Source organism: Salvelinus fontinalis, chromosome 40, assembly GCF_029448725.1.
Source record: "Salvelinus fontinalis isolate EN_2023a chromosome 40, ASM2944872v1, whole genome shotgun sequence".
Taxonomy (NCBI): Eukaryota; Metazoa; Chordata; class Actinopteri; order Salmoniformes; family Salmonidae; genus Salvelinus; species Salvelinus fontinalis.
This window is the reverse complement of record NC_074704.1, coordinates 23151587-23176255: the sequence shown is the minus strand read 5'-3', so window position 1 is coordinate 23176255 and position 24669 is coordinate 23151587. Positions and strand designations below refer to the sequence as shown.

The 24669-nt window shown below is 44.9% G+C and overlaps 1 protein-coding gene across 1 annotated transcript in view; it reads left to right on the top strand.

The window, feature by feature from the left end:
• The window catches only part of LOC129839812 (probable helicase with zinc finger domain), a 59034-nt gene extending 34570 nt beyond the window's left edge, over window positions 1-24464 (top strand). The window contains exons 23-31 of the mRNA XM_055907460.1: window positions 4181-4232; window positions 5285-5472; window positions 6967-7189; window positions 7321-7403; window positions 8127-8628; window positions 13389-13608; window positions 13783-14377; window positions 18502-18811; window positions 20054-24464. Of these exons, the coding sequence (XP_055763435.1) occupies window positions 4181-4232; window positions 5285-5472; window positions 6967-7189; window positions 7321-7403; window positions 8127-8628; window positions 13389-13608; window positions 13783-14377; window positions 18502-18811; window positions 20054-20418 (2538 nt within the window). The 3' untranslated portion in view covers window positions 20419-24464. The remainder of the gene's footprint in view (window positions 1-4180; window positions 4233-5284; window positions 5473-6966; window positions 7190-7320; window positions 7404-8126; window positions 8629-13388; window positions 13609-13782; window positions 14378-18501; window positions 18812-20053) is intronic.
• Window positions 24465-24669: the final 205 nt, after the last annotated feature.

Below are 24669 nucleotides of genomic sequence, written 5' to 3'. Positions count from 1 at the left end.
TGTTGTAGCCAACAAGTCTTTGTTTGCCTAGGCAACGCCCCCTTCCTGCAGCAGCACATACAGTCAAGAGCGGAGGAGCAAATGTCAGTCTCAACAAAAATAGGATAGGACTGGCCACTTCAGAGCCTGGTTCCTCTCTCGGTTTCTTCCCTGGTTCCTGCCTTCCTAGGGAGATTTTCCTAGCCACCATGCCTCTACATCTGCGTTGCTTGCTCTCTGGGGTTTTAGGCGCCGTTTCTGTGTCAGCATTTTGTGACAACTGCTGTTGTAAAAATGCTCTATAACTACATTTGTTAGAGAGATATACATACATACTCAGTATGTCGTTTTATTTATTTTTTGGGGGTGGGGAGGGGGGTGAATGTGACCATTTTGCTGACCAATAATCTTCATCCAAAATTCCATGATCGCCACAGTCCTAATGAGAGGGAAGCATGGCTCTGGCTATCAGTGTCTTTGTCTTGGTGGCAGTACAAGAGTACACTCAGAACTCACATTGTCAGTGGTTTTAGAGCTCAAGGAATTCATCTTCTTTTCAATTTATTCAGCTTCAGTTCAATACAACGTAATTGGTTCCCTCGTGGGCCTTTTTGGAAAACATTTCTGAACATTTTGTACTTTTTGTGGTTGCTTCAAGAGTAGTTTCCTCAAGTAAGTCCTCGAGGTAGTTGTAATTATTATCGCAAAACCATGTTTTTCTTTTCGAAAGTGGGTTTTGAAAAGACGAGGAGAGAATAACCGCTTGAGTTTGCACGAGTGCGTCTGTTTTAAATTTTTATTGTCTCCCCCTGTGAAAATGTTAACTGTTTTTCTGATGTCCTCGCTACTGGCGTAAAGGTTAACTAAATCACCACAGCTGCCAAGCCCCTGTATCGCCCACTGGGTCTAATGAGGTGGATATCCATTTCACACACGTGCACACAGTCACGTGCACTGCCCTGTGCGTACACACACGGTAACACCGAAAAGAGCGCATACTGGCTCTCACACACACACAAAGTACTACTCCATACAGAAAGGTCAGTAGTAAGTCTATGTCTCCTGCCATATAGGGCTGGGTGGTAAAATGTAAAAAAAAAACGATATACCAGTATTCATTCATGGACCGGTTTGGATTTTTACTTTACCTTCTATAAAGCTATTTTAATGTTTGATTTATAACGTACAATTATTCAGTAATGACTTGAAAAAATTATGGAAGTCATCTGTTTTTATCGCCAGTTTCTGCTAACAGCTGAGAACTGCTAGTTAACTTGCAAGCACAACAGTCAACAACTTTAGGAGTACAGACCCCCAGAAATTGTCCGACTGCCCCTAGTGATGAAAGTTAGAACTGCACCTGAAGCTCAGAATACACAGTCAAATAGAATAATTATTCTCATAAAGGATTTTTTGGGGGGGTACTACATAGAGGAAATGAATGCAGGAAATTAAGAAATGTGTAAATGCTGGATTTGAACAAATGACTATGCAAATGGAAACCATTGGTGAAGTACCAGAGTTTGAGTCTGCCAAAGAGGACTTTGAATCTCTTGTAAAAATAAAAAAGTCCTACAAATAGGACCATTTCACTATCAGTTTTGTCCTATTATTTTTGGTTGGTTTGGTTGAACAGTATAACGCAATCGGAAAGGAGAACGTTTATTAATTTGTTGCTAAGCACTAGAACTTGTGTTATTCACAAATGTCTAATGTCAAAAATGAGAACAATACAGTGATACAGTATTTTGGCCATATCGCCCAGCCCTACTACCAGGTGTGACATGCACCAACACCTATACACACACTCTTGTATACACATACTCAAATAACTTGCTGTAATACATCTTATGTCAATATGTTAAATGGCCACTGATAAAAGCAAATTCTAGAGGCGCTGCTGCAGTACAGTGAAACGTGCCCAGTCAGACCTCTTCGAGCCAGTTCGTTTGCCATCTTGGATGAGCAGACTGATATCCGTGTGAGTCCATCTTGATCAAGTATTCGTCTTCCAGGTGCATCTGACATTGCTGTCCCTTTGCGTAGACTCATTCCGAGCTCCCAATATCACTGGCCCAATATGGCTGCCAAGCAGGAAATGGCGCTGCCATCACCCGGTGTCCCCTGGTCTGAAGGTGTCCTCCTCCAGCTCTGTCTCGATCTCCCTCACTAGCTATGTGGCACTGGTCATCTGGCCTGGCATAGACCTAAAAGAATCTATGCCAGGCAGATGCAATGGAGCGATCATTAGCCACTGTACTGCACCTGTGACGGAGGTTGGCTTGGCAGGAGTGACATTGAGATGCTTTGATACGGTCCTGCAGTCATCTAAAAAGATGGGGTTTACTATTGACTTCCATTTTTTTGCTAGTCCTAACAGACATTACATTGCTCATATTTGTTTATTTATAAATGGTACGTCTAGATCTAGTACAGATCGACTACAATATCTCACCCCTGAAAATAACACATTATTTTATTTAAACATCTATGAATATGCTGTCTGTGGCAAGACGAGACGCATTATGCCAAGACAACCTGTGATATTGACTTGGTAGCGACTGCTTTTTAACTTCCTACTCATTTGCCCCTCCATATGTTACAATGTTTTTTTCCCAAGGTAGTTTTTATTGCTAGTGTGCACTCTGTTTTGTCACTGAACACCTAACCAATAACTTAGCCCTTATTCCTTGTAATAAGTCGTAATGCCAACTCTCTAGCCTCGTAGGCTGGTAGTTACTACATTCGCTAGCGAGGGGTCTCAATCGTCGGTCCAGGCTGTGCATCATTAGTCTCTCCTAATTCCAGATCATCTGCTGACTAGATTGGCTTGAAGTCGAATGAACCCCAGTCCCTGACTACAGTTTGTTCCCCTTCGTTTTAACCACAGGTCCCTGTTTTCACCTCACACTTTTTTAATAGTTTAACACAACCACAAGAAGCATGTCCTGATTGTCTAAACAGAAAAGGGGGAAACCAAACCAGCCATCTAACCTATCATGAGGCGCATCCCCCAAGGGAAACCACGTCGAGTGTTATCAGTTTAACACCACCGCCTAGGGGGACCGTGTGCCTCAGCTCGGCTACGCTAAGACACGCTAAAGTAGATTACTGCGTACGTTCCTCCGTGCATCAATAATACACCGGGTTGCAATCCACCTAAAGTCAATTGGATGGACAACTTCCGTGTTGTTGGTCACATAACAATCAATCAATGTCAGACGTTGTTGTCTGAAAAATAGAAACGGCCCAATGTTGTGAGGGCGTTAAAATGGAACCTGGGGGCACGGAATTGCCTCTTCTCTGTATGGAGAGCGAGAGAGAAGAGTAGAGATGGAGAGAGAATTAAGATGTGTTGGTGCGTGAGTGTGTAAGTTGCTTTGCATAAAAGTGTCTGCTAAATTGGCTGTTGTGTGTGTTTGCTTGCTCATTCCAGTTAGTGTCAGTCGTCATTAGCCTATAAACTGATGAAAAAGGTGCCTAATGTATGCTGTCCTTTTTAGTACAGTAATGATGTAAGGAAGCGCTTCTGTATGCAACCATCATAACAGCTATAGAACCACCCAGTTCCAGCTGAATTGATTATTACATGAGGCACGAGTATAGGATGGCCATTTTTTTCTATGAGCACAGAATTGGTCAAATGATTTAAAGAAGCGAGGAGTCTGAAAATACGAAACCTACGACGTTTTGATGTCTTGGAGGCCGTTAGTATTTCTGCCCACATGACTTGACTACATGAAAGCCTACTTTCGCTAAGAGCTCAAAATGCAGGATGTTTGAAATGTTTTGACCCATTGCTTATTCTTTCTATCAGCGGTTTTCCCTATTCAGGTCACGTCAGGTAAAACTCCTGGACCTAGAATACTATAGCTGCCGCCCTCATGAATCCACAAAGGGGCTTTATATTCTTCAAGAGCTGCAGCAGAATGCTTTATCCTCCAAGAATGTTGTTGCCATTTAGATTCAACATCATTGGCTATTTAAAGCGTTCTGCAAGCGTTAACTGTGTAGCCATTGTGACCAATGTGCCATTGGGACATATGTGGGCCACCGCGGACCTTACGGTTACCGCTGCCTGCCCGCCTTGGAGCGAGAGCCTCGCTCGCTCTCCACTTACTCCATCCCTCCCCCTCTTTTTCTATGGACTTCTCTCGCTCTGGCGCTTTCTAAGGATGCCTCCCTCTCTCTTCTCTTCCAGGGGAAAGGTCAACATGCGAACCACACGGAGCACTTCCCACCTGAAGGATTTGGTGAGTGTCCATCTTTTCTCTTCCTTCCGTCATCTAAGTGTTGACTTGTCTATTTGTATCTCTTTCTGGAGTCCATACAAACCGCTCACAGACAGAAACAGTTACCACTGTTAGTGTCAGGGTAAACACTGCCAATGCAAACTGAAAGTCAAGAACGCTATACTCTAGCTGTATGTAGTTTGAGGGTGAAGCACTGTCCAAGTCTTTAAACTGCCATCTCTCCACAAACATACTCAGAATGTTTAACATCTTCTCCAAAAAAAAAATACCTATTACGTCAGTCATAATACAGGAAGGACACCGTATTTATTCATTTTCCATTGATTGGATTCACTTCTCAACGGTTCATGTTTCACTGGGATGTGAAGATTCAAGGTTAGAGAGGTGTAGCATAGTGCACACCTACCGTGTAAGAGCGCCGTCACCGTGAATCTAGTCGCCCCGTATGGAGAAAGCACGAGGGGGGTAGGGGAGAGATGGATAGAAAGGAGGTACATTGTGCCATCACTTTAGACGGAGAGCTAGAGTGAAGAGAACAGTGAGGCGTACCATCATGTACCATCAGTAGGCCCAAGGCTACTGTGGCAGTTCCTATAAGAACACTGCGTGAAGTCATACTAGAATGTGGTGTAGTCTGGGAAGACATGAAGTCAGGTTAACTGTTCTTTATCCATGACTGGGGTACAAGGAATTATACACAAACATATCTTTCTAGCTAGATCATCGCAGGAGTTGTCTACACTTGAAGACCAACATGGTGCATTTGTTGTTGTGAAAACGTTGTTGTGTTAAAATTATTTTAAGACATCTTATATCCAAAGAAGTACCAATTGTTTCAAAATACAATAACATTATCTCATGGGGAAATTAGCTTGGTCCGCATAGGTACAAATAACAGAGACCAAAACAATGATTAGGTCTAGATAATAAAATCCTTCAGGATTAGCAACAATACAAGCCACTGCTGTAACGAGTATCACTTTAGGAGTAGCAAATCATTAGCAGAAATGAACTTTTACTTTCCTCTTCTCTTCCTCCCCAACCCTCTCCAGTTCAACCCAACCCTGCGGTGTTGATGGGAAACCCCATCCGGGCGTTCACGCCGCCCCTGGGGGGCACCCCTGGCGGCATGGGCAAGTCCCCCAGTCCCGTGCAGAGGATAGACCCCCACACGGGCGCCAGCATACTCTACGTGCCTGCCGTCTACGGGGGCAACATGGTCATGTCCATGCCACTGCCCGTAAGTATACTGCTACTGGGAATTGTAGTTTTATTGTTGAGGAAAGACTCAATGTTTTGGTTTGAATGAATGAATTTTTGTAAGTGTATTGCTTTGAGTCAGAGTTGGAAGGTGTTGAGAAACGGGTTAACTGTGTGTGCAGAGCATACAGCATACAGTACACCCTTATGCATACTCGCACACACAAACTGACTTACAGATCTTTCAGTTGGTGTTCGTTCTTGGTCTAAATGCACTGTTTATTTGAGTCAAGGAAAACAATACTTTTTTGGTTGTAACGTGATGAGTCAGTCAAAGGACAAAACACGGACCCCTTATGCAATACTGCATTTAATTCAGACTTGTCCGTTGGGCTTCGGTGTTACACCGAGTTAACGATAACTCAGCCGCGCGTAACGATCGCTAATTGAGTGCCAAAATCCCCATAAGTTTGATTTCGAGATGTTCCTTTTGTGTTTGGGCCCTCTGTCTACATCCCTCCTCATCCTCCTCTGAAAACAAGACAGAGAAAAACACGTTAATTGAGAATAATGACTTCTGTTAGTCTGAACAATTTCAGCCTGGCCCGCAGGGTGAGATTTCACACTCGTTATTCCTCGTTCAGTAATGGGAAGAAAGTCAACTCTCCATCTAACCCAATCTAGGCTGTTTATTTCCCCATTAAACCATAATGGCACATGGCTGATAGAATGAGCGTTTTTAATCGGGAGGATGATTTGGCACGGCAAATGGCTGTGTCGACACGCGGAGGGGAAGGCTGTTTTAAAAATGATGTTCTTGTTAGATAGATGCCATCCTTTTTTATGTTGTTCACCGCGCTATTGCGTTTTTTGGGGGAACAAAGGGGATTATTTGACTATTTTCAGGGCCATTTTTCTTTATTTGAGGAGGATTTTTTTTGGCTTATTTCTTTTTAAAGCATTTTTTTGAAGATGCTTTTATATAGGAATTTGTTTATTCTATGGACCATGCAAACAATCAGTCTTCATTCCTTTACATACCAATGCCTTTAATTCAAAAAAATGTAAGTCTTGTGTAAATTATGGATGGATGTGCTTTGTTTAAAATGGCCTTTTTCAAAATGTTCATTGTATTTTTGCTCACTGTTGTCAGTCAGTTTACATCCACTGCAATAAAGGGATATGTTTCACTCTCCAGCTGGCCTGACAGGTGGCAGAGTCCAATCCAACAACAAACTGCTCTCCATCTCAGAACCAGATTAATATTTTAACACACTGTCTGTTTCCTCCGACCTGCATCAGCCACTGTGCTTTTCACATAGACCGTCAGCACATCGGGGGGGGGGGTGCACTAGTCTAGGCCATATTAAATTTGAAATTATAACCTGGGTGGTTCAAGCCCTGAATGCTGATTGGCTGACCTGCTTCCTGTCAACCCTATCTGCTCCGACTGACTAGGCGTATTGTGTGTGTTTGATGTCTATTGATGTGTGTGCATTGATTTTATATTGACTCGTATTGATGTGGTGTCCAGTCTGTCCCCATCCAGTTGCCGTGGCCCGGCTACCAGAACCGCTTTGCCATGGACCCACGTATCATGAGCCACCAGGCGGCCATGGCCTACAACCTGAACCTGCTGCAGGCTCAGAACCGGGGCTCGCCCATCCCCTACGGCGGAGTCACACACCCTTCCCCCTTGGGCATGGGCCAGCAGACTAGTCCCGACAAGGAGCTTCAGGCTGATTCCACCAGAAACGGTGTGTAGAAAATAAGTTGTAGTACTTTAATGTGGAAATGGGTAGAAACTGTGTGAAGTTGGTGTCTTAGCACAGTGACTCACACACAGCACAGAATCTGAAAAAGTGTCTGCATTTTTTAACCCCCTCAGGTAAAATGGACGGGTGTGCAAAGTCCGAGCAGAGCCGGCTACAGACACCAGAGAGGAAGACCTCGGAGATGAAGGACAAACCGGTACGTTGTTGTTGACTCGCTCTGTAGTCACGCTGTGGGCTTAGTTGGTGCTTTATCACAACGAGAAAAAGGACTTTCAATACTCTCCGTTAAAGCCTCTATTTAGCAACAATTCAAATAATACATGATTTCAAAAAGGAGTTTTGCTCAGACATATTTAAGTATTGATATAGAGCGGTTGGTTGTTTAGCAATAAAAACGACCTGTCTGTATACAACTATGGGGCAAAAGACTGGGTTGGCATGATTGTTGACGGCATGTAAACTATATTTAGTCTCCAACGTTTATTGACAACATAAATACATTTGCACAATCAGCACTTGTTTTCTCTCAAATACATCGTTACAATTGTTGGTTAGCGAGCTAGCGAATTTTAGCCATGTTAGCATTAACGTGACATCAGTCAAAACACAAAACAACACATGGTATCAAGAACAGGATAAAACTAGCTGAAATGAGCCACCTGCAATTCCCCACATGGCAGTTTCTTGTCATCGTTTCTATCCATCGTTTCTATCCATCTGGCCGTCCAGAATCACAACAATACACAGACTTCTGCCCGAATGAAGCATCGTTTTCGTGACGTTGTCAGTTAACCTATTTAGAATTGATAAATGAATACGTATCTAAGTTAATATAGTTTAATTCATTCTGTAGAATTGCTGTATGGCTAAATGAGCAATGTGATTGTAGCCCAGCTCACACTGTGTTCATCTGCTCCAGGGAGAGTGTGATCCGGGCGGTGGCCGGAGTCTGGACTCTCAGACAGACGGACTGGGCTTCCCCAATGCCATGCTCCACCGCAAGGACAACTCGAGCCAAAGACCCCTCAACTACCACCTGGCACCCCCCAACCCGGCCTTTGCCCCCCATCCTGTGGGCCGGGCATTCCCCGCACAGTACCCCGGCGTGTCCAGGCTCCCCTTTAGGGTGCCGTCCCAGCACCAAGGTGGGGGCCCGGCCATGGGCCAGCCTAACCAGCATCACTCGGCCCAGCTATCACCAGCCTACGACAGCGGCAGGCACAACCCCTCCTTCTTTGGTGGGGTCATGGCCTCCCACAGGGTTGTGCCGGAGACTGAAGAGGAGGGGCCGGAGGAGATGGGGAATTCCATGAGGTCCCAGATGAGCCACCAAGGGGGGCACCACCCGGCCCTGTCGCAGCCCAGCCGAGTTAACAGCTTCGGGGAGGAGAACCAGGAAGGAGGCCTGGGAGATGGGATGGGTGAGTTCTACCATAGAGTTCAAATTCTACGAGTGTACTTTTTTTTGTCCCCTATAACCCGGGAGGTTTATTCAAAGCAAGGGAACAATAATAACAACAAAATAGGAAACAAGAATCTGTAAATGTTGAATAATAAAAAGAAGCTATAGAAAATCGTGCTTTTTCACGTCTATAAATATTGAATACTCTTGTGATACAGGTAGGTATAAATGTATATCTGTGTGTTGCGTTAGTCTGGGCTGTGGTTCAGGAGGGGCCAGTTTGGTCCACAGACGGTCCCAGAAGACAGGCTGCAGGGCCGTGTCCCGGGGACAGTCCAGGTAGGTTCTGGTCTGGACCATTCTAGCCAGACCGTGGTGGGCAGACAGCTGCCTATGTGGGATGTTCTCCAGGAAGACCAGGATGAGGAAGTCCCTGTGCTCCACCAGCAGACGGAGAGTGGCCAGTAGAGGCTCGCTGTGATGTTGTCCACAATGTACTTCCCTAGCTGGAAGTCCCTGCTGTGCAGACAGAGACGTAGGAATGGAGGCCCCCTCTGTTCCAGGTTGGGCAGTAGCTGTTCCACCACCCAGCGCTTGTCTTTTCTGCTGTACGACACAAAGGCATCATAGCAGTACCTGGGGTTGGGCTTCCGCAATGCTTCCTCCAGCCAGCCTCGTGCATTGTGGAAGAGGGCCAGCTGATTGAGCAGGACCACCAGCATGAAGAGGAGCGGGCCCCGGGAGGTGCAGAGGAACAGGAAAAATCCCAGGTCCAGGGTGCAGTTGGCATCCCAAGTATCTGCTGAAGTTCTGGATACCGTTAGCATTTTTGCATGTCAGCTTCGCTTCTCTGGCCTAAAACAAGATGACCTTGACTTGTTTTTGTCTCTGGGCCCAGGTGATTAGCCAAGCATTCACAGCTGCAGTGCAGATGAGGGTCTGCGAATAGCATGTACCTCAGGCTGGTCAGGGGTTCTGGGAAGCTCTCCATCACGGTGAACTCATCGATACGCACTGCCAGCTGCCTGAGGGAGTGCAGGTCTCCGCTCAGATACTTCTCTCGATTTAGGATTCCACAGTCGATAAGGTTCAGGCTCTCCGGCCTGGTCAGCTTGTGGAACATGATGGCCAGCCCTTGCTGCAGGTAAATGTCCAGTTCTTCCAGCTTCAGATACCTCAACTGCACAAGCCTGTTCAGGTCAGTTATGTCCATAAACTTGGCATAGAGCTTTGACTGGAAGTCAAACTCCTGCAGGGAGGGGAAGTACTTTGCTGCGAAGTGAGACCCACACAGGAGGCGCTCTGTCTTGCCCGTGAGGCTGACAGCAGTCTTGGAAGGACACAGTTGGGGCACGGAGTCGAAGGGGCAAGCCTGGTTTTGGGGTGCTGTCGCCGCCAATGATAATTGTCAGGTTGTACCCCACTGAGAAAATTGTGGGAAGATTACAAAAATGTATGTCAGATTTACACTGCTCTCTGACTCACTGGAGAAAGTTTCCTAAATCTATATTCTTTAGGGAAATAAGGTGGATTAATGCATGAGCTTCGATGTGTACAACTGTGTTATCTTCCAGTATTAGGGTCTCCAAGCTTCGCAGGCCATAGAAAATGTGCTTGGTTATCTGTGAGATCTTGTTACCACTAGGAACCTCAATTGACCACGTCCATTAAATGTAAAGTCGACAATAGTGGTGAGTTGATTGATTGCCAAATCCAGCCGCTCCAAATGTGTGAAACAGAACTGCTGAGATGTTTGGCATGTTCAAGACTTTCAGAGACCGTGTCTTCAGCCAGGTGAGGGGTCCCTTTTTGAGTGTCACAAAACACCAAGCTCAGCTTTGTCAAAAAGGGAAACCCATCTTGGTGACATTCTTCAAATAATGTATCCAACTCAAGTTTATGCTGGCATGAAATCCAAAGCCAACAGGAATGATCGTCTTTATACCCAAGCAGTTTCTGACTGCAGATGTGGTGTAGTTCCTGAATTTACAGTGATCAAATTCAAGTTGTGTGATTGAGAGTTTGAAAACCATCTCACAACCTGACTCGAAGGAAATGCTTTTCCCGTCAAAGGGAAAATAACCTAATCTGTTAATACCAGGCTGCAGAAGCTGTTTCTGTACCTTATTGATAGCGGGTAAATACAGAGATGAGATGTTTTCAAAGCATTTGAATGCTCCTTTTTCTAAATGTCGTGCATTAGGGAATGTAAAAAAAAAAAACGCCTCTTGAAGACGATAGAAATAAGGAAGCTCAAGAACAGCTCCTTTTTGTTTCAAAGCAGTTCTGGTGTCTCAATTACTATCCCGTCTGATGTAAAGTCCAAGCTCGTCAATGACTGTGACATATTGCCTATCCTACAAAACAAATCAGAGAGCTCCTGTGTACAGGTGTTGACTTTGAGTTTCTTCAGATCCCTCCCAATGCGTCTGGTGCCATCACCGAAAGCCTATAGTTATTAATAGACAGTCCCTCCAGGTTAGTCAGGTTAGTAAAGGTGTTGGATAGAAGTAATGAATTGTAACACTTACTGCAGTACCACGTTTCTTCACCCTAGACAGCCCCTTTAGAAGGTCTCAGGAAGAATCGTGGGCAGACAGCCATGTATGTAAAGGCTCTTGAGGTTGTCAAATCGAGGCAGAGCGCCAGACTGCAGGACAGAACCTCTTATCTCAAGACAGAGGGCATGGTAGTTTGACGGAATGATGGAGAGGTTGAGGTCGCATACATCCCAGCACTTGGCACTGAGGTTGCCATATGGGCAGTTAGGGTCAATGAACTCCCAATAGTCTTCTCATAGAGGATACAGTTGCTACTCAACCAACCCCAGGAACCAACAATCCAAGCTGCGAATAGTCCAAACTGAACACCGAGCAGGCTCATCTTTCTTGTAAAGTAGACACTGGTTCAATAGAAAGAGGTGATGGTCACTTGATAGTTTGTCCAAGGAAATTAATGTCTTGTCCAGAATTTTTTTTGTCATTCAGTGACAAATAAAGGCCTGCGTGCAAAGGAAGCTCCTTTTTCCAATGGGACGAGACGTTGGTGAGATGACTTGTCCAGTGGAATGACCTGGAGTTTTTTCACTGCTGTGTTGTAGCTGTGTGCATCTCCTCTTGATCTATTTACTGTATACATGTATAGCTTTTGCTGCAGCTCTGCGATCTTTTCCTAGTCTGTTTTTTGAGTGGTTTTGCCCGAGAGGCTCTGGTGCACAGATAAGGTTATTATTGGTCACCTCGTTTTAACTTCCTTTTCTTCAGAATCTCTGAGGTGGTGGTAGTGGCTGTGTGGTCTATCTTTGACATGCAACAGTCTGAGGTCACATTTGCATAACCGATGGTTCTGGACACTTCAGTGAGTGCCTCCTGTTGTTGTGGGAGATCCAGTCATCAGTGTTGCCCCTCACTTTTTGTTTAAAGTTGAGGCTAGTATCAATTTCACACAGTTGTACAAAGGTCACGTAATTAGCTATAGGGAAACAACGTTTTTGGACTTTGAAGGGTTCAAGTCACGGTTAATCCAGAGAAAATAGTGTTTGACAGAAATTCTTTATTTGAAATGGCTTTCTGAAAACAACTTACAAATTATCTACTAATTGATGTCCTTCTCCCTGTCGGGCTCTAGCGAGTCCTGTTGCGGACCGGGCGCATGCACGTTGCCCTGGTCGCCAGGTGTACGATGTTTCCTCCGACACATTGGTGTGTCTGACTTCCGGCTTAACCGAGCAGTGTGTCAAGAAGCAGTGCGGCTTCTTGACTTCTCTTCGGCGGAAGCACTGCTCTCGACCTTTGCCTCTCCCGAGTCCCTACGGGATGGGACAAGACTGTAACTACCAATTGTATATCACAATTTAAAAATATATATATATTTTTTTATAATAAAAAAATAAAATGTATCCACTAATTGAACACAACAATAAACGTATTGAAATAGTGCTACACTGTCGATCTGAGACTTTCAAAAAATATGTATTCAGCCATTCTCTGAAAGGGGAAGTTCAGTAAAGGGTGTTCCTGTTGATAAAATGCAATGCATTTTGGCATGAAGGCTTATTTTTACTTTCCATTCGAGTGACTGAATTACAGTACAGTCTGCAAAACATTTCAGAAAAACTAAACAGCTGCCAACCTTAGACAAACTTCCAAGTTCTTTTTCTCCCAGAAAGAATAACCGTACACTGTCAACCTTACACTTTCACATCAGCCATTCTCTGAGGAAAGGGGAAAGTTTAAAAGGTGTTTGTTTGTTAATAAAACCCAACACATGGTGACACTAGAGCATTCATCTGGGTTTAATTGCGCAGACATATATTGAAATTATTCTCAGTCTGAACATCTTTTGGAGTTTCTGTTTTCTCTTTGTTTCACACACCTTGGTTGGGCTGTGAGGTAGCGACTGTAGGCCTGGCCTTGTTTTTAATCTGAGACTTTGACTGCGTCCAGAAACAACCCCATGTCACCACAACTTTGATATTTTCATATCTAAAGACACTCGGACAGGCCTAGGTTTAAGCAATCTGGTGATGACCTCCAAGTCTTCCAATGCTTCTACTACTTAGGCAAATACCACTCAAACTATCGTTTGGGATTTGTTTCATTAGTCCACTGTTGATACGGTCTCAAAATATTTTGCATGTCAGCAATTACTCTTTCAAGATATAGAACGTACAAAATACAGCAAGTGTCACAGTATGATGCTTTTTGCAGCAACAAAATGTACCAACCCATTATTATCTAACAATCTTGCTCTCTTCTCCTCCCTCTTTCCCTACAACAGACCCCCTAGCTCTGGAGGCCCTGAGCCAGCAGGCGCGGCTGGGCCAGTGGGGTGAGCCCGGGCCCTTCCTCCAGGGCGGTGTGGCCTTCCCTCTGCCCCAGCAGCTGGCCCATCTGGCCCAGCCCGGCCTAGCCCGCTTCCCCCCTCAGCTGCTGGCACGGGCCAACTGGAGGATGAGCGCCGGTATGGAGGACGAGGCTGGCGGACCGCCTTTCACCAGGTAACCTTCAGGGCCGCGAACGGCTTTCCCTTTGTCTTGTTCTTTCTCTCTCCCTCGCGCTCTCTTTCGCACCATCTCTGGCGGTTTCTCCTCTCTCTTGAACTCTTACCCCCTCTCTTTCTACTGATTTGACTCCCTTTGGATATTAAGGGTATGTATCGGTCTTCTCTGTAGGTTCCCAGGCCTCCTGCGAGAGATGCCCCCCCAGGATCAGCCCGATCCCAGGGACCTGGCAGAGATGCAGCCCCCTCCCCAGTCCCGCCTGCTCCAATACCGCCAGGTCCAGTCCCGCTCCCCAGGAGACCCCTCCTCCCCCTCGTCTGCAACCTCCAACCACACCGGCCCCTTCCCCCCTGGCCCCTATCCTGGCCGAGACCCCACCAGTCACGAGCTGGACCTCCTCAATAACCCGGGTCTCCAGCAGCACCCGGGGAACCAGCTCTACAACCCCAACGCCTACCCCCACCAGCTGGGCCACTCTACTACCCCGCCTCCGCAAGTCAAGTACCTCCTCCAGGAGGCCCAGTGGCCTCACGGCGGAGCTGGCGTTGCTCAGAACCACATGCTGGCCCAGGGCCAGGGCTTCCCCTACGGGCTGCCCGTCATGGCCCACCCCAGTAGACAGGAGCAGGTCCACCTCATGCAGCTCCACCACCAGCAGCAGCACCACCAACAGCATCAGCAGCAGGGTCAAGGCCCAGGCCAGGAGCCCTACCACCCCCTCTCCCCCAGAACAACAGGTGCCACCGCCCTTCACAATGTAGAAGAGGTAAGGACCATGCTCTATCCATGTGTGTGTGAAGAATAGAGTTGCTGTGACTATTATACTAGTATGCCCGGTCTGTCACCGTTACTAGTATGCCCTGTCTGTCACAGTTTTGTGCTACAGTATATACTGTCTTTTCACCTCATTTCCAATTCTATGTTTTAACACGGATGGGTACATGCAAATGTATTTTAATACAGAAATGTTTTTTTGTTTTTTCTCACCATGCCAACATCACAGGAAATGGAAGCTATGCCTTTCTCACTTTCTGTAATTGTCTGTGACCTAAAAATGACTGTGAAAAATGTACCAGCTAAAGCGCAGCATATTGCTCAAAGCTCTCCGTGGGAAAATAGTTTCCTTACCGTTGCCTCAACGTTGCTAACTTTGTCGGAGTAGAAAGTTATAGCCAGGTGACTGAGGACAGGAGATGCTAGGGAATAGCATAAAGGATTCCTGTGGGTGAAGGTGTGGTCCAGGGTTTGGGTCCTGGAGAGCTACAGTGGGTTGTTTATCAGGCACCAAACGGAAGAAAACTGACATTTTCGTTTCCCAGTGCTTAATGTTTTAAAACCTTTTCCCGTTGCATGCCCTAATGAACACGACCCCAGACCTTTGGTCCTACCCAGCTGGGTCAGACCACAGAGTGAATAAGCAGCCCTCTCCATCTCACTTATGTGTTATTGTCTAGCCTGTTCGATAACGTGGCAGCCCAGTTGACCTCGTGGCATTTTCCTTTATTAGATTTTAACAGGAAATTAACGTTATTGGAAGACTTTGCTCTTTTTGGATGCCAATATTGGGCTGAAAGGGATATTCGCCCACCGTGTATCGTGTTTGCGCTGCATTCATTTAGCTGTGGTGCTGCGCCATGCCTGAAAATATACAGGTGTGTGTGCGTATATATACCAAATTTACATAATTTTTTTGAGCAGTGTATATATAAAATACTAAGGGAACACTTAAACAACACAATGTAACTCCAAGTCAATCACACTTCTGTGAAATCAAACTGTCCACTTAGGGAGCAACACTGATTGACAATAAATTTCACATGCTGTTGTGCAAATGGAATAAACAACAGGTGGAAATTATAGGCAATTAGCAAGACACCCCCAATAAAGGAGTGGTTCTGCAGGTGGTGACCACAGACCACTTCTCAGTTCCTATGCTTCCTGGCTGATGTTTTGGTCACTTTTGAATGCTGGCGGTGCTTTCACTCTAGTGGTAGCATGAGACGGAGTCTACAACCCACACAAGTGGCTCAGGTAGTGCAGCTCATCCAGGATGGCACATCAATGCGAGCTGCGGCAAGAAGGTTTTCTGTGTCTGTCAGCGTAGTGTCCAGAGCATGGAGGCGCTACCAGGAGACAGGCCAGTACATCAGGAGACGTGGAGGAGGCCGTAGGAGGGCAACAACCCAGCAGCAGGACCACTACCTCCGCCTTTGTGCAAGGAGGAGCAGGAGGTGCACTGCCAGAGCCCTGCAAAATGACCTCCAGCAGGCCACAAATGTGCACGTGTCTGCTCAAACGGTCAGAAACAGACTCCATGAGGGTGGTATGAGGGCCCTACGTCCACAGGTGCCAAGATTGGCAAATTCGCCACTGGCCCCCTGTGCTCTTCACAGATGAAAGCAGGTTCACACTGAGCACGTGACAGAGTCTGGAGACGCCGTGGAGAACGTTCTGCTGCCTGCAACATCCTCCAGCATGACCGGTTTGGCGGTGGGTCAGTCATGGTGTGGGGTGGCATTTCTTTGGGGGGCTGCACAGCCCTCCATGTGCTCGCCAGAGGTAGCCTGACTGCCATTAGGTACCGAGATGAGCTCCTCAGACCCCTTGTGAGACCATATGCTTGTGCGGTTGGCCCTGGGTTCCTCCTAATGCAAGACAATGCTAGACTTCATGTGGCTGGAGTGTGTCAGCAGTTCCTGCAAGAGGAAGGCATTGATGCTATGGACTGGCCCGCCCGTTCCCCAGACCTGAATCCAATTGAGCACATCTGGGACATCATGTCTCGCTCCATCCACCAACGCCACGTTGCACCACAGACTGTCCAGGAGTTGGCGGATGCTTTAGTCCAGGTCTGGGAGGAGATCCCTCAGGAGACCATCCGCCACCTCATCAGGAGCATGCCCAGGCGTTGTAGGGAGGTCATACAGGCACGTGGAGGCCACACACACTACTGAGCCTCATTTTTACTTGTTTTAAGGACATTACATCAAAGTTGGATCAGCCTATAGTGTGGTTTTCCACTTTAATTTTGAGTGTGACTCCAAATCCAGACCTCCATGGGTTGATAAATTTGATTTCCGTTGAGTATTTTTGTGTGATTTTGTTGTCAGCACATTCAACTATGTAAAGAAAAAAGTATTTAATAAGAATATTTCATTCATTCAGATCTAGGATGTGTTATTTTAGTGTTCCCTTTATTTTGTTGAGCAGTGTATATATATACGCCCCCTTTTCTCCCCAGTTCCGTGGTATCCAATTAGTAGTTGGTCTTGTCTCATCGCTACAACTCCCGTACGGACTCGGGAGAGGCGAAGGTCGAGAGCCGTGCGTCCTCCGAAACACAAGCTTGACACACTGCCTGCTTAACCCGGAAGCCAGCCGCACCAATGTGTCAGAGGAAACACCGTACACCTGACCACCGTGTCAGTGTGCATGTGCCCGGCCTGCCACAGCAATCGCTAGTGCGCGATGAGACAAAGACATCCCTGCCGGCCAAACCCTCCCCTAACCCGGGACGACGCTGGACTCAAACCAGGATCTCTAGTGGCACACTAGCGCCTTAGACCACTGCACCACTCGGGAGGTCGGCATACTTTTGATCATTTGTCCAGGTGCAACACCGTTCTTAAGGTTATTTAGGTCTTTTGTGCCGCTGTGGCAGTCAAACCTTCCTGATCACGAGACACAGCGCGCTGTTCTCAATACGGTGGCTAGTCAGACCTGGAGAGACAGCACACCCTCACCCCTCACATAGTCAAGTCTCACCCCTCCTCCAAAAAAACAACAAAAAAACATGTTTTGGTGAGATAACAATTAAATTTCTTCACAATTTCGTGATATCCAATTACAATATTGTCTCATCGCTGCAACTCCCCTACATGTTCGGGAGAGGTGAAGGTCGAGTCATGAGTCCTCCGAAACATGACCCGGAAGCCAGCCGCACCAATGTGTCGGAGGAATCACCGTTCAACTGCCCCGCCACAAGGAGTCGCTAGAGTGCGATGAGCCAAGGAGAAACCTCCACCGGCAAAACCCTCCCCTAACCTGGACGACACTGGGCCAATTGTGTGCTGCCGTATGGGACCCCCAGTCACGGCCGAACCCCAGGCTGTAGTGACGCCGCAACACTGAGATGCAGTGCCTTAGACCGCTACGCCACTCGGGAAGCCCAATTTACTGTCATCCTGAACATTTAGCATTTTCGCTTGGCTTAAAAGTACATTTGGAAGAAAGTCCTTTTGGAAAATCACCTGAGCTGACCGTTTGTTCCAACAACAAAAATGTTGTCCCCCCCCCCCAATGCGACTAACATTTCCAGAGAAGAAAGGGTCTCTCACAAGGTGTTGGGTCTGACACTGTCACTCCACAAAAGGCTCATCTCACCACAGTCATCAACACCTCTGGATGGTGTTCTGGTCTAAGGGCTGATCTGTTTTCATACCACTGCCCAATTTCAGAAACGGGTGTTTTCTCAACTGTTCTTCAGGAGGCTCAGCCTGTCCCCCCACGTGGCTCTCATCCCGTCTTATTGCTGTTCTCATGAGTATTCCAGGGTTTTTATCATGATTCCCTGCATGTTCCCAGCTTAGGGGAACTGTAATGGCTACTCTGGCAGAAGAGTGAATGTGTTGCGTAAGTGAAATGAGAACGTTGTGGAATGGATTCACTCACACCTGCTGTTACTAGTTGACAAATAAGAGGAGCGCTGAGGAGGGATGTTGTGATTCCTACAGCAATGACATGGCACTGTGAGGAAATAGGGATGATGATGATGATGATGTACCATGGGCGATTTAGATTGACCTATATTGTCTTTTTTTTTCTCTCTATCCCACCTTGCTTCCTTTCTGTATCACACCTGTCTCTGTTATTTCTGTCTCCCTCTTTCAGTATGAACCCAGGGGTCCCGGGCGGCCCCTCTACCAGCGGCGGATCTCCTCCAGCTACCCAGACGAGGGATCCCCCGCCAACGCCGCCGCCTTGGCCCAGCAGCAGCCACAGCCCTGCCCGGCAGACCCCCAGGAGCACCCCCACCAACACCCTCACCCCCACCAACACACTCACCAACACCCCCACGCCCCCTACGGCTACCCCCCGCCCGAGCTGTGGCCCGGCAACGGGGGTGGCCCCGGCCCGTTCCAGAACATTCCATGCAACGGAGCCAGCACACTCGTTCAACACCAACACCGGGATATCCTAGGTACGCATCAGAAGCACCACAAAGGACTTTTTGAAACCGTTATCAAACTGTTATGCTAATTATTCAGCATGCTATTGACTATGTAGCTGAGCGAGGTACAGTGCAGATCACTACATTTTTTTAATACAAATATATAATGGTTCAAGTGTAGCATACTGCACTCCTTGTACTTGGCAGTGCCTGTGTTAACGCTCTAGCAGTGGCAGAATAGTGACAGCCGACACCATGGCCAAACCGGATGCGCAAATCGATTTAGTCTCCCCCACAGCAAACGCGGGTTGAAATATCAAAACAAACTGAACCAATTATATTAATTTGGGGACCCATCGAAAAGCATTAAACATTTATGACAATTTAGCTAGCTTGCAGTTGCTAGCTAATTTGTCCTATTTAGCTAGCTAGCTTGCTGTTGCTATCAAATTGTCCTGGGATATAAACATTGAGTTGTTATTTTACCTGAAATGCACAAGGTCCTCTACTCCGACAATTAATCCACACATAAAATGGTCAACAGGATGGTTTCTAGTCATCTCTCCTCTTCCCAGGCTTCTTTTTCTTCTTTGGACTTTATATGGCGATTGGCAACTAACTTTCATAATAAGGTGTATTACCACAACCGACCTCAGTTCATCTTTCAATCACCCACGTGGGTATAACCAATGAGGAGATGGCACATGGGCATATGCTTCTAAAGCCAACGAGGAGATGGGAGAGGCAGGACTTACATCGCGTTCTGCGTCACAAATAGAAGCAACTTCTATTTTAATGCCTGGCCACGCAAACGCTCGTTGGAGCGCGCGAACAATGATTGAATAGCATGAATGTGTACATTTATTTTGCAACGCACGCGTCCGGTTTGGTCAGTGTCTGACACAGGTGAGAGCCAGTCGGGTGTTCAATTTCTGACGGTTGTCATCAGGTTTGGACCTGGTGAATACAATTTGAAGGCTGTTGGCCACTGTAAGGTTGACGAATCCGCATGCTGAAGTGGCTGTCATTGTCAATGATTCCAACAGTGCAAGCGTGACAAAAACAAAAGTGACAGTTTCCTTTCTAAGTGCCCATTTGTTCTCCTGACATTGACAAGCAACCCCCAATGTATTGTATATTTTGGAAGTTGAAACTAATCTCTCCAACCCTAATTTCTCCTCTTTCCCTTTCTTCTTCTTCCTCCTTCCTACTCTTTTACCTCCCCCTCATCCTTCTTCCTCCCTCTCCCTTCCTCCTCCTCCCTCTCTCCAGTAACTTCCAAGGCCCTGCGGCAGGCAGCAGAGGAGCAGATGAAGGCTGAAGCGGCAGTAGCTGCGGCCCAGCCTCCCGCCCACTCCCTCCAGCACCTCGGACAGTTCCCCCCTCTCATGCCCAACAGCAAGCAGCCGCAGCAGCAGCAGCAGCAAGCCCCCCCAGAGCCCGGCCAGGGCCCCGGGGTTCTCCAAAACCCTGGAAAACCCCCCACCATGTCCTACGCCAGTGCCCTCCGCGCCCCACCCAAACCCAGAGCTCGCCCGGAACAGGTCAAAAAGCACAGCGACCCACTTTCCCTACTCCAAGAGCTCAGCATAGGAAGTTCAAATGGTAGCAACGGATACTATTCCTATTTTAAATGAGTTTCACCCCTGAGAAATACCCCCTAGAAAAATATTAAATAAAAAAAAAAACATAAAATATTAAGAAAATTTAAAAAAAAATCTAATAATGGCAATACTTTTGTGAAAAAGACAAAAAACAGCTTTTACAAATAGTTTCTATTCGTTTTTGTTTCCCGCTTTTTGTTTTGTTTTAAACATTTATTTGTAACAGTCAAATCTTTCTTCTGTTTCACATATCTGACATAAACATTTTTTTTAAATATGTAAAACTTAAGTATATATAATGGATGCATTACTGGTATATACATACATGATGTATATATGAATATATACTTATATTATGTACACTTATATATGTATGTAATGCAAAAAAAGGTTTTAAAAATTAACTAAAATGTTTTTAAAAACACAACATTTGGTTGACCACTTGGCTGCCTGTCTGTTTTCCCTTATTGAAGTTTTTTATGTTGAAGTTTATTTTTATTTTTTTCATTTTAAAATTGTGTGTGGACTTTCTGTCTTGATTTTCATCATAGTTGTGTTAACAGGGAAAAAGCTAAGTGGTCAACTAATTTCATATAAAGTATATGGAGCATTGTATAGAAGTAGATACATTTTCCTCTAATCTGTACATATAAAGAAAATAAATGACTGAGTTGTATGCAACAGACATGTACCTAAATTCCTGTATCATGTTAGCATTTACATTAGACTTCGTTTGGTTTGCTTTTCATCCTCAACCTTAGACATTCTCACCTGAAAATCATTTTCAGTGGCAGTAAATGGGATTCTTACATGCATACAAAAATGCACATGCAAACACACACCATTCAGAAAAAAACACAATTACTTTATTATACATTTATACAAATGGGTTGGTTGCACGTAAATTCCTTTTTTCACTGGCCCTCTCCTCTCTTTTTTAAAAAGAGAAAAATCTAGGATAGATAACGATAAGCATGCAAAGCCACATCAAAGTGAGGTCTACTGTTGTCTGATTCCAACTTGGACAAACTAGTTTCAGAAACAACCATGGTATGCTTCCTCTGCCGTTTTCATCTGAGGCCCAAAGATGGTTGTTCTCTTGTTGGGCGACTGGCTTTCCCTTTAGTCTAGTCGGTTAACCACGGTCTTCGATGTAGGCGTATTGCGTGATAACAATGATGTGGAGAAACTTGAGACAAACTGCATATATTGGTGGATGGGTAAAACGTGAGTCATAACTAAGGCACGGCTGCTGAGGGAATCTGAAGGTATAGAGGGAGATCACGGCCAAGTTGGAAAGATTTGTTTCATGTTGAGTGAGATGTTGGGTCTACGTCAATTGTGTCCTTGTTTTTTTATTGACCCACTTCAGAGCTTTAAGGTCATTTTAGAGTCTTGAGAAAGATCGTGTCACAAAATTTCCCAACATTCCCCTGGTATTTCTGAAAGCCCGGTTGGAGGTTTTCTGGAATTAGCAAGGGAGTAAGCAACTAGGGAATCGTCCCGACTTGGAATTCTTCAACCAGGATTTCTGATAAACCTGGGAATTTTGGGAACCTTGCAACCGTAGACTATTTTTGTGCTTATGTAGGACTTCGGCCCGAAAGAAAACCGGCTGGCTTAGACCAGTGCCATCAGTTACTTTTTGGTTTCTTCTTATCATCTGAGTTGTACTGGTACTGCAATACCACAGTTTTTTTTCGCCGATATTCTGTGTCATCAGCAGACATCACTTTTAGCCACCAACCTCTTGCTCTGATTAGATAGTTGCTTATATGACTAAGGTAACTCATTCTGTCTGTTTGACCTGGCAATTTGGCTGGAAATGTAGACAGGAAAAAATATTCCGATTTTATTTTGACCACTCAAAATGTTTCAATTGTTAAGAAATAAATGCAATCAGTGGGTTATTTTAACCACAAAAGTGAGATTGTTCACTGTTTGTAGGTCTTTTCTGACATGCAGTCCAATCAGTGAGGTATTTTGTTTTTAGGGTGACACGCGTATCTTGAGTGAAATCTATTTGCATTTTTGTAAAATCATTTGCAAACAACCATCAAGCTGTCCAATCTTTATACATTTGTATTAGTGTGCACGCTCAAAAAATTAATTGCCAGAAGGATAAAATTATCATGACAATTATTGACGATTATTATCAAATGCAAATTTGTGACTGATTTTTCTTTTGTGTAATAGCCATAGTTGTCACATTTTCCTGGAAACCATTTTTTCTCTTCATGATTCATTTGTGTTGCAGCCTTTTCTCCCCCATCAAATATATATTTTTAATTGGTTAATGGTTTGTTTCAGTATATTGTAATAAAAGACCCTTGGATTCTAACTGGTACATTTATGTAACTATTTTGTCATTATTTTTCATGTATGAGCCCGTCAATCAGAAGTATTTAAAAAATATATATATAATAATTGTCAAACATGCTGTCAGCTATTCAGGAAGCAAATCTAGTCGGAATTAAAAACTTCTCTTAAACAGTTGAAATGATCATTCAAAACATTTACGGGGACTTCAGTTTATTTAATGTTTGGTCATTAACTTTCCAAGGTCCAGATTCAAGAGGTTGTGAATTTTAGGTTCATCACAACAAAAAACATACTTGTAAATATGCGTTTTCTAGGTATTTACAGACAAGGTTTAGGGAGCGCCTCAATTTTGTAGAAGCTGTTTAAAAGAGGAGGTATGCCCTTTTTAATTATGCAAATTCACAAAAATGGACATGGACCGTGTTGGCAGTCACAGCATCTTATAGTAATAACTTTTTAAATTCATTTTTATAAGATGGTGTCTGGCTGCTTTTACAACGTTTTTTTTTTTGCAGGCTTATAAAACATGTTATTTTACTGTAGAATACTTCATTTTAAAATCAATGTTGCAGGAATTATTTGTCCTTTCAGTTTCTTTGCTAAATCAGTTTAAAGAATCTATTTTAATTTCAGCGGTGCTTTGTGGTTCGACAATTATTTTTCACGTAAGACTACATTCATTCTGTGCATGCCAAGATGACATGGCTTGTTTATATCCCCGGTTTTATCAAATAGTTTATTGATTTGTGCAACAACAATAAAAATATCATATTTTTTGTTCTCTCCCTACAAAGTAACATTTTGGTATATTGTTTGATGTGTACAATGACTTGTGACATTATGAACAAAAAAGTATGATATTTTACTAACATGTCAATGAATTATGTAATGCTCATGTAAGAGTTGTTTTTCCTCCAAATTATTTTGCTGGGCGAAAGTTGCTCCCAGACATACGGGGCACATATACGCTTTGAAAATCTTTGCAAAGAAGTGGCTATTAAATTTGAATCAGTTTCCCACAAATTAGTTCTTGGTTAACCTAAATTGTGCAATATTTATTCCTCTCAATTTCTGCAATGTCTGATCTGTATTTGTGTAAAATCCAAGCCATAAGAGATTGAGCCATTCTGTGTTTTGTTCTTAGTAATCTTGTCCAAGAGTAAGTAATAGGTCTGTGCTTGTGTCCATACCGGGCCTTTTCAGGCCTTCATTATTGCTTACTCGCTAACAAAATCTCAATTTTGTGCCGTGTCATGACTCGTGACCTGACTGACTTTGCATCGAGACAGAAGCTTTTAATTAGTTTGTCGTCAACAGAGTTTGAATGTCAGTTAGCCTCCACCCAGTCACATATCATCGTGTGTGAGTGGCTTCCGAAAGTTCTTCGCTATGCCTTCATAAAACAACTAAAACAACCCTAACTTGAAAAGACGGTTTTGTCTTGGGAGCAGCCTTTAGCCCAGCCAGTAGAGAGCACTGTGTTCAGCCTTTGTAAAACCACATCTCCTGTTGTCATCCATCTTGTCTCCAGTCTCCTCTGTTTCTTCCCCTCCCACAGTAAATCAATGGCACACCTGTTAACTGTTACCCCCCCCACTGGACCCACATGAGTGGGCTACATAATGATGAATATATCCCTTTCACTCTTCAATTCAATTGGTGGTGGTCGTGATAAAGGATTTAGACTTTGTTTCAAAGGTTTTATTTTCTTTTTTGTTTTTCAAAATTTGTTTCTCTATTAAAGTGTTTTTATTGAATCAGTTACTCCTTGTTTTTATTGCGGAGACGTACTTCAGTTGTTGGATTGGATGAGGTAGAGTTTTATTGCTCGGAGTGATTTCCCTGTGTGGAAAGTGCACACCATGTGGCTCCATGTCCCAAAAGGGACCGAAGGGTTACGCAATTGACTTTACTCTCATTAAATCGCTGGGTGTCTTGTCATTATCTCACTCAGAAGCGATG